This window comes from Rattus norvegicus, chromosome 1 (genome assembly GCF_021556685.1).
Source record: "Rattus norvegicus strain SHRSP/BbbUtx chromosome 1, alternate assembly SHRSP_T2T, whole genome shotgun sequence".
NCBI classification, from domain to species: domain Eukaryota; kingdom Metazoa; phylum Chordata; class Mammalia; order Rodentia; family Muridae; genus Rattus; species Rattus norvegicus.
The window spans coordinates 171,783,847-171,794,122 of record NC_141534.1 but is presented as its reverse complement, the minus strand read 5'-3'; the positions used below and the strand labels follow the sequence as shown (position 1 = coordinate 171,794,122).

Below are 10,276 nucleotides of genomic sequence, written 5' to 3'. Positions count from 1 at the left end.
TCAAACATCTTTTTGTCTAACAAACATTTTGATCACTCCTTCACGAATCTGCTTGGTCTTTACTCCATATACAATTGGATTCAAGGTGGGAGGTAGCAACAGATACAGGTTGGCTATAATAATGTGGATATGATGGGGTATAGTGGTTCTCCCAAAGCGATGAGTGAAAAAGTTGAAGAAGGCTGGGACATAGGTAATAATAATAGCACATATGTGTGATGTGCAGGTACTGAAGGCTTTATGGCGAGCATCTGCAGAAGACAGCTTTACCACAGCATGAATAATCATGGCATAAGACATGAAGATGCAGAACAAATCAAAGCCCCCAATAAATACAGCAGCTATAAGACCATAGACAGCATTAATCTTAATGTTGCCACAGGATAGCTTGGCCACAGCCATGTGATCACAATAGGTGTGGTGGATGAGGTTTCCTCTACAGTATGGAAGACGCTTGATCAGGAAAGCAAAGGGGATCATGAGTAACACACTTCGAATGAGTGCTGCTATTCCAATCTTAGTAATCATAGTGTTGGTAAGGATACTAGAATAACGTAATGGATAGCATATAGCCACATAGCGGTCAAGAGCCATAAGTGTGAGCACTCCAGACTCCATGCCTGTTAACATGTGGATGAAAAACATCTGTACAAGGCAGGCATTGAAATCAATCTCCTTAAGACTGAACCAAAAGATGCATAACATACTGGGGACTATTGTATTACACCCAGAAACATCTGTAGCAGACAACATGGCTAGAAAGTAGTACATAGGCCGATGCAAGGCCTCCTCATGGCTGATGAGATAGATTAGTCCACAGTTACCTGTGACAGCAATGAGGTACATAAAGCAGAACGGCAGAGAGATCCAGATGTGTGCAGCTTCCAACCCAGGAATCCCATTGAGGATAAAGTATCTTGGTGTCAGGCTAGAGGTATTGACCCCAGGCATATTGATCAATAGGAAACAAGTCACAGTCTGTGCTGGTAATAGTGTCTTATGCTGAAGACAAGAGCGACAAAATTTTTTTCTAGACATAAGAAAAAAAAAGAATAAAAGTATTTTTCACAATATGAATAATAACAAAGAAATGTATATTTTTGTATGCAGACTACATTGCTTTCTCCTCCTATGTATTCCTCAGTTTGTTACTAAGTTAGGATTTCAAACTTGTTTCCAAACTCTGGGCTGGCTTGGCTTTATATTTTCAACTCTATTGACAGATGCTAGCTCATATTCCCAGGCCAGCCACTAGTATTTGATTTATCGCTTGCTTCAATCAATTTCCAAATTGTGGACTTTGTTCAAATAACATTGAATTTGTGAAATCCTTACATCAATGTATATAATGGAGTACAGCTACTAAATAATATGAGCATTATACACTATGCACTCTGCTATGAGTTCAACATGATTAAATGTCTGTGCAGATTTGAGAAGTCTGTATTTTTCAAATCTGAGAAATTAAAGGCAGAAATATAAGTATGTTTTTTATGAGAGAGGGAAAAAAACAAATACGTTACAATTTAAACAGCATGTTCATATTGCATTTCCCATTATCTCTTCTCTTTTCTTGCTGGTAGAAAATGCTCCTAATGAAACCATTAGACTCTAGTATCTCTCTTGGGTAAAGTGCATGTTTTAAATTTGGAGTGTAACTCTTTCAGTTCTTGCTTACTTTACTTTATCAAGATGAAGTATCAATTTTCCTTAGACCTATATAAATTTTTTATCTTCTATATCATTTTTCCAATTTTCTTGGCTTTTTCATTTTTTTCCATTCCGGTGTAACTATATATTTCTCTATCTTTTTCAAAGGTTAAATGTCATTCATAGGGAAATTCAGAACACTTCAAAAGCATTTGCATCAAATATAAAATGCTTGTAATATTAAATAAATTACAGAAAAATAAACACAACTCTAAATACCAAAATAAACAATATAGTACTATCCTAATTAATAGTTTGGTGTATGTTTTTATCAATAGGAGAAATGTAAATAAAATCATGCCTAACCATTCTTTATTACTTCCTACATCCTTTCATCTTATTCAGGGCAAAATATGGCATCATTATATTTTCTTGAAAAATACTATGCTATTAGAATGCTTTGAAATCTCCAAATGCTCCCAGCATTGCCCCAAATAGACTGCATCAGTCCCTCAGTATCTACCGCAGGCTTCTCAATCTCAATAGGCATGCATTTCTGGACACCTCTCCTTGTCGTTTAAGCAGCTCACCTTATTCCTCCAAGGATTATGACATGTGTCTCCAACAGTTTCAGGTGTTTGTTCAGAGTTAACACAAAGTCCTCCCACCTTCCAACTTAACATTGTGAGGTGTTCTATCACTTCCGCAATCTTGGCTTCATACTCCATATTCTAGCTCTTCCTGTAGCATTTGGTGTTATGTGCTGTTACTCTCTGAACAGAAAATTTCTCTCTGTTTTGTATGCTGCTGTATGCAGCACATGAGAAAGTGCAGGACAGAAATAATATGTTGATAGTTTACAAGACTGCCTTTTAAATGGTTTTACTACTTTAAGATAAATATCCCAACATGTTTTTGCTTTGAAAAATAATAATTTATCGGAAAAATGTCAAACCTAATTCAACAGTCAGCAGTCACCTAAAAGACATTGCTAAATGAAATCACAGCCCTTGAGAATTGGGAAATATATGTAGTAAACCAATATAATAATGACTGGCATGTGTGGTGTGTGTGTGTGTGTGTGTGTGTGTGTGTGTGTGTGTGTATACATATGTAAATCTGGGTTCAAATACTATTGTTCATCCTGGCACATAAAATATCACAGGGAGACTGGAAAGTCATTGGAATTGAATGTATTCCATTGATGAGAAAGAAGCTGATGTCAGGAATGGTGTTGCTAAGTTGTTTTACATGATTACAGGAATCCCTTACTCTCCCTGAATTAGTGCATTTTGGTTGATAAAAATTCTTATCACTTCCTAAGGAGCACTCAATCACCTGTGGAAAGGAGAGGCCTCTCTCTTTAATTATATATAAATATTTACATGTCTGTGTTATAACCTTAATACTTATTACATCAATATGTTGGGGTCCCCATCTCCCAATACCCAAAGTGTACCTAGTTGTTACCCCTCCTCTCCATTTTCAAAGCCACTTAGAAATCAGTTTCCTTCAGAAATTCCACAAACTGAGATAATATTCATGATCTATAGTCCCTGTTCAACCATCTATGACTAAAGTCCCTGTGCAGTAGTAGTATTTTTGTGTATCCTATGCCTTTACTTTCTTTGGACCATACAGACTCACCCCAGTGCTACATAGTTTTAAATCTCCATTCATGATGCTACTACTAAGAAAGAACTGGGCTATATTTAAATAATAAGCTTGTATAACAAGCTTAATAATTTCTCTTGAGACTTTTCAAGTAAAGAAAAAATGATATGTTTGGGGCATCACAGGTAGAGGTCCCATAGGTCTCTGAAGAAAGGAGTGTACATTTAGCACTGTACAAAACAAGGTCTATATTTAGAACACAGATGAACAGGATATGTGCAGTTTTAAAATTGTTCTAAGATTTCTTCTGATGAACCATGGGAAGTTAGATATATTTTCTGTGACTTAGTTAATTGCCAATATAGAACTGCATTTACTCCCCAGGGCTGATCAAGTTCTGTTTTATAACTCTACCACTTGTCATATATGTATCTCAAAATTTAATACAATTTTTGGGGAAACAGTTTCTGACCCATAGATGTCAGAATAGATAACTAAATAAAACTCATTAAAATATATTTCTGTAATTGCTTCAGTTTACATATCCATACAGAGCAATGAACTGTGAAAATGAATGGAGGTTCCATCCTTGAATTTCTCTACGTTCGTACAAATGTATCACATTTTAGAATTCTAGTGCCCTTGATCACATTTAAGGTACTGAAAGTTGAGCTTAAATTTTATCAGAAGTGAACACTTTCTGATCTGGAATCATAGAACAGCACAAATATAGTTTGATATTAGCCTTCGGGTGAGTGGAAGAGTTTCAGTTACAGGTGGTAAATACAGTGAGCAACAACCCGGTGCTGTAGTGCAAGTCTCTTTTAGAAAAACTACTATGGCTAGAGGCTCAAAGAACTGAGGTGTCTCTCTGTGTGCCTCTCTCTGTCTCTCTGTCTCTCTGTCTCTCTCTGTCTCTCTCTGTCTCTCTCTGTCTCTCTCCCTTTCTCTTTCTCTCTCTCTCTCTCTCTCTCTCTCTCTCTCTCTCTCTCTCACACACACACACACACACACACACACACACACACACACACATACACACATCCCAGTAGTGAGCAGGATACCGTAGAAGCTAGGGGAACAATTCGGCTGGTACTTTTGGCTTTGCATGCACAAAGCCCTGAATTGATCCCCAGTGTCACATAAACCAGAATTAATAGTACATGTCTATCATCTCCATGCTCAGAACATAAGACAGGGGAATCAGAAGTTCAAGGTCACCCCCAGCAGCTCAGTGAGTTTAAGGCCATCCTTGGATACATGAGACCCTGTCTCAAAAGGAACAAAAGCAAAACACAGCATGAAGTCCAAATGTCAATCGATATAAGTCATGGGTCTCAACCCACAGCACAGTGCAATACAGCTTCATGAAGTGGCAGTATAAGTGATAAGCTGGGAGCAAATGTTCCTCTCAAAATATGTCTTTCTACAATGTTGGTAGCATTTGTTTTACTACATGTCAATATTGACATAGAAAACAGCAATGCTCCAGTTCCTAGAAACTTCTAGAAATCTCAATCCAGAGACTATATCCCTGCAGTTTCATTTAAGAGAATCCTCATCTAGTTTTGCTTTATTTTACAATGGAGAGTTAAGTATATCTACTTACTAGTTATATAAGCACCATAAATATTTTTGTAAAGTTACTACATAATACTGAAGACACTGAAAAATTGTATGCTTATACATGACTTATAATATGTTTATATACACACACACTTATGTACTTCAAAAGGTAAATGATGTCAAGTATTGGTGAGGATGTGGTGCAGTGGGGACAGTCAGGCACAATTAATGGAGCTTGGATCATAAAACCATTTATTATGTTTCAATAGTATTTTATGCTGAAATTTGAAACAGGACCCTTGCTCATGCTAAGCAAGGTACCAACTTTAACTCTTCTGGCAAAATCACTTTGAAAAGCATGTGACAAGTTTTTGAAAAGATTAAAGCTATCTGTACTTTGTTTCCTTTTAACTAAATAAAGCAAATGTGGATGTCTACACAAAGGCCTCACAGTAAATGTTGAGTGTAGGCTAATGCATATCAGTACTAATGGGATATAAATGAATATTTATTGATAGTGGTGACTGAATAAATTGTGGTTCATCACACAATGATGAACAAAAAGCACTGGGTCACAAAGTCTGAATCCCAGGCAAGACACCTCTGGCAGTTGATGACTTCTGGGGGAAGGAAAGTTGCTTTTCATCATGGGTGGGGCCCTGAGAGGCTACATAATGCTTCAGTAGAGGCTCTATACCCTCAAAGAAACTTGCAACAGTAAGTGAACTTAGTAGGTTAAAAATTAAAAGAGCACATAAAATTGGAAGTGGTAGTGGCAGGGGTGGTATGGAGATGCATTGGAGGGGAAGGAATGGAGGATGTATTTGATCATTTATATTTTTAATTAGTTCTTTGAGAATTTTGTGCAGTGAGTTTCGTTTTGATCATATTGACTCTCCCTCTCCTGGATTCTTCCTGGATTCATCCCCACTTCACTTCTCACCTCTCATATTTTCTCCTTGTGGTGGTTTGAGTGGCTATAGTCCCCATAAACTCAAGTGATTGAATCCTTGACCATAGGAAGTCACACTATTTGGAAGGATGGCCTTGCTTGAATAGGTATTGCCTGGATACTTGGATGTCAGTTAGGCCAAGGAGCTTGCCAAATACATCAGGTGTTGCAAAATACATCAGGCCTATAGATTGTTCTACAGATGATCATAAGGCCACAAGGTGCACATTGTCAGCAAGGAACACCTAATGCAGTAGGATGAGTGCCACTTGGGTTTGTGGATTGTCCCAAGAATATGGGTTGTGTGAAAAAAAAAAAAGGTCTTTGCCAAGATTATCCTAGTGCACAGAAATAATTCCTAGAAAAACTTTATTTCTGAAAGGTGAAAATTTTATACACTATAACCACTTGTAGATAGTTATGAACATTGAAATAACTAGTATTGTCACTGATAATGACAATTGATAAGACAATGACCTTTCTTCAGAGTGCATCTCATTGGCATGCTTCACAGTCCAGAGTCCATGCTGAGGTCAGGCTACTTGTACAGGGATGTGAGTTTATCCATGGTAGGGGTGTACATTGATATAGTCACTTAGAACTGAACGTGCTATGTTATAGACATCTACTAAAAAAATTCGAAGAAGAATATACTTGTCACCTGTGATTCCTTTAACTCATAATGTGTCAATCCAAAGTGTCCTGAAAGGATGTGACTGAAAGGAGCTTTTTCTAATCATGTTGAGTCACTCTCAGTCACTGTCTCTGAAGAGTGAGGGTGTCCTTTTTAGGAGACACCCACTGAGACATGGAAGTATATTTTCTCACCTCTTTAGAGGCAGGACTCTCAGGAGATGTTTGCTTCTCAGTGGGAATCAGGAGATGTTTGCTTCTCAGTGGGAAATGCCAAGGACACTGGCTTGAACTTGGAGCTCCAGCAATTACCTAGTAAAGATTGTCCTCAGGGGTTAGTCCGCAACATAGCTATTCAATGGGTTATCAGATCTGATATAGGTTCTGGAGAGACTGAATGAGATCTTCTGTCTGGTGGTTGGTTGGTGTTATAGCTACTAGCTTTGTGTTTTTGTGGACTCTTAAAAGTGGAAGTGGGTGTGTATCTGATTGTTTTGCCTGTTCTTGGGACTCCTTTCCATCTATTGGGTTGCCTTGTCCATCCTTCAAATGAGGACTTTTGCTTTGTCTTATCTTGTTTTTTCATGTTTGAGTATTTCACGGTAACCTGTCCTTTTCTGAAGGGAAATGAACTAAATCTGGAGGAGAGAGGAGGTGGGAGGGGGTGTTTAGAAATGTGGAGGAAGAGAAAAATGTTGTCAGAATATATTATATAAAAGAAGAATCTACTTTTAAGAAAAAAGAACTTGAACCTACAATGTCCTGTAAAAAGAATTTTTTATGTTTTGATAATATTATATCAATAAAAAGAAGGCCTACCATTTGCCCAACATGATCAAACACATTAATGAAGGAACTATACCTCAAAAAAAAATCTCTGATTCTCAGATACTCACAGTTTTATAGTTTATACTGTGGCCCTGCCCACCAACCTGGTTCTATAACCACCCATCCCCTGCAAGCACCTAATTGCCTCAGACAAAGTAGATGTGGTATACGCAAAGTAACTCTTAAGTTGGATCTGTATGGAGACGATTAATCTGGATGGAGATATATTTCCCTCGGCATCTGAAGCTTGGGTTTTCATTGTAACAGTAATATCAAAGAGTGTCAAATAAAGAAAGGTTGTATAGACCTACCATACAAGAAATTCACTTCTGTCTTAGGCAGGGCTTCAGATGAGGGACTGTGGGACACAGCCCTGTTTTTGAACTAGATTTCAGGGTGGTAAAGAAAGAGGCAAACTTCCCTGTCAGGAGGGAATTTCTTTCTTAGATTATCCAGTATGTACTTTTTTCAACCCCTCTGCTTAATCACATAGGATCTTATCATCTCTACACTCTACACCATACTTCATTACCACTTGGCAAAGGGTTACTATCACTTCATGTGTGTGTGTGTGTGTGTGTGTGTGTGTGTGTGTGTGTGTGTGTGTTGATAAAAGTATACATTTTTCAAGTAAAACATGATGTACAAGAGTGGATGTAGAACGGGATGGGGGTTGCAGAGGGGAGGACTGGAAGGGGGGCAATATTTGAAATGTAAATATAATTATCAATGATGTGAGTCCCCCAACACATATACAGCAGAGGACTGCTGGATCTGGATTTAGTCAGAGTAGATGCACCTAACCCTCAAGGGACTGGCGAGCCCTGGGAGTTTAGAGGTCTGGTGGGGTGGATGGGGTAGGGACATCCTCCTGGATCAAGGGGTGTACGGAGGATGTATGGAATGTGGAACAGTTGCAGAGTTGACCAGGAAGGGAATAAAATCTTGAATGTAAAAAAATAAAAAATAAATTAAAAGAATAAATATAAAAGGGATACTGGGATTGTGATCAAATATGTGGGGGTAAATGACCATTTCTACCAGAATTTAACTCTACTGTTCTTTCCAATACACAATCAAAAACAGATTGAGAAATGCTGTGGTAAGATTAAAAAAGTAGCAGAACCAGTTCTGTTGCATACTCACTCCACATGGGATCCTCAGGAGCTGCATGCTCCAGCTGTTTCTCTGCCAGTCAATTTTACTCACTGTCCCCTTGGCAGGTAAAATCAAAGTTCCAGAAACTTGTAATTTAGCAATTAGATTTATATGTTAAATACTCAATGCACAATACATCCACACAATAAATTCACTGCTAATTAATGAAGATGTAAACTGCCCACCTAGACAAGATAAAATTGACCTACTCCACCTGGACCTGGATCATCCTGCTCTGTTTTCTCCATCTTGACTTTTTTCACGGCTCCTCCTCTTCCTCTCTACTTCCTAGATGCTTTTCCCCACCTACCCTTCCTTCTCATCCAATGATAGGCTTTCCCTTATCCTGAACCTGCCTTGCTGCATAATGACATCATCCTACAGAGGAATATTTACATCTGTCCCAGGCCAGCCTGGGGTAGGTAGACAGTTCCAGGTTAGCCAGAAATATGTCATGAGACCCTATTTGTGAGGGGCAGGCAGGAGGAAGAAGAGTGAGGATGAGGTGTGGTGGAGTAGGATGTACAGATGGGTAAGGAGGAGAGAGAAAGGGAGGTGGAGAGGAATAGGACATTGCTGAGGGAGGTAAATATGTAGACAAAAAGCCTGGGGATAGGGATTCACGTAAAGATGGCAAAGGAAGGGCAGTGAGAGTGGCAGAGGGAGGGGCAAGTAGAGGAGGGAGGAGCAGAGTGGGAAAATGACAAAGAGGTAGACAGACAGGGGAGGGAAGGAGGGAGACAGTCTGTTTCTTTATCAGTAATCGATAGTTTCTAAGGGTAGAGGTGTGATATAGCAAACAGTGAGTTTTCATAAGGGGATATACAAAGATTCAGTAGATATTGGGATGCATGGAAATCATGATTCAGAAGGAAGAGATACCTGGAAAAGTGTCAGGTCACAAATTGGACAACATGAATGCTCAAAATTAACTTTCTTTCGGCAATCTTCCTGCCTCAACTCCAAGGAGATAAGATAAATATATAAATAAATCCTGCTTTTGAGACTTAATCTCTTGTAGTCCATAGTGACCTTGATCTTGTGTACTGCTTGACTTGATCTCCACTCCAAACTGTTGGTTTTGATTTCCTGAACCAAAAGAAAACAAAATAACCAGTTAAATTTCAGGCCTGAACAAGACTGTGAGCTCTGCTGCTGCGTATTCCATTGTGATCCTGTGTTTGTATCTCCACCTAGGATATTTAACCCTAGTTGCTTCAAACAGAATCATGCGGGGAATATCTTACTTTGAGAGTGATTAATTCTTTCAAACACCCTAAAGGGAAATATGATACAATAGCAAAGTGATTTCTAAGTATTTGTTTACTGTCTTAGTTGTTGTTCAACAGCTCTGAAGACACACCAATTGAATAGCATATAAGGGAAAATATTTCATTGGGTCTTGCTTATTCTTTCAGAGGTTTTGACTTCCATTAGCATACCTTGGAGCATGGTGAAACACAGGCAGACAGACATTGTGTTGGAGAACTATCTCAGTTCAAAGATGCTAAGGCATCAAGAGGAGTACAACTCTGGGCCAGTTCTGGGCTATTAGAAACGGCAAGCCGCCCCCCTCCCCAATCCTCAGTGACACACTTTTTCCAACAGGACCTGAATTCCTAATGCTGCTTAAATAGTGCTACTCCCTGATGCATGAGCATTCAAATATCTGAACCTAGGTGTGTCATCATTATTCAAAGCAACACAGTCATGAATTGGACAATATGAAGGGAGCAACACAAGAGGTGGAAGACTGGAAATTGAGACAGTAAATACTCACATTTAAAATGATCAGAGCAGGAATGTATACATAGTAGAGAATACTGAAATGGTCAGAGATATTTATTAAGTGAGGTCTCAAAACCTTGGCCTGGC

At 38.7% G+C, this 10,276-nt stretch overlaps 1 protein-coding gene across 1 annotated transcript; it reads right to left on the bottom strand.

Annotated features, from left to right (window-relative positions):
- On the bottom strand, positions 1-951 carry Or52n3 (olfactory receptor family 52 subfamily N member 3). The gene is given in 1 exon segment (NM_001000176.1): positions 1-951. A coding segment is annotated over 1 exon segment (951 nt).
- Positions 952-10,276: the final 9,325 nt, after the last annotated feature.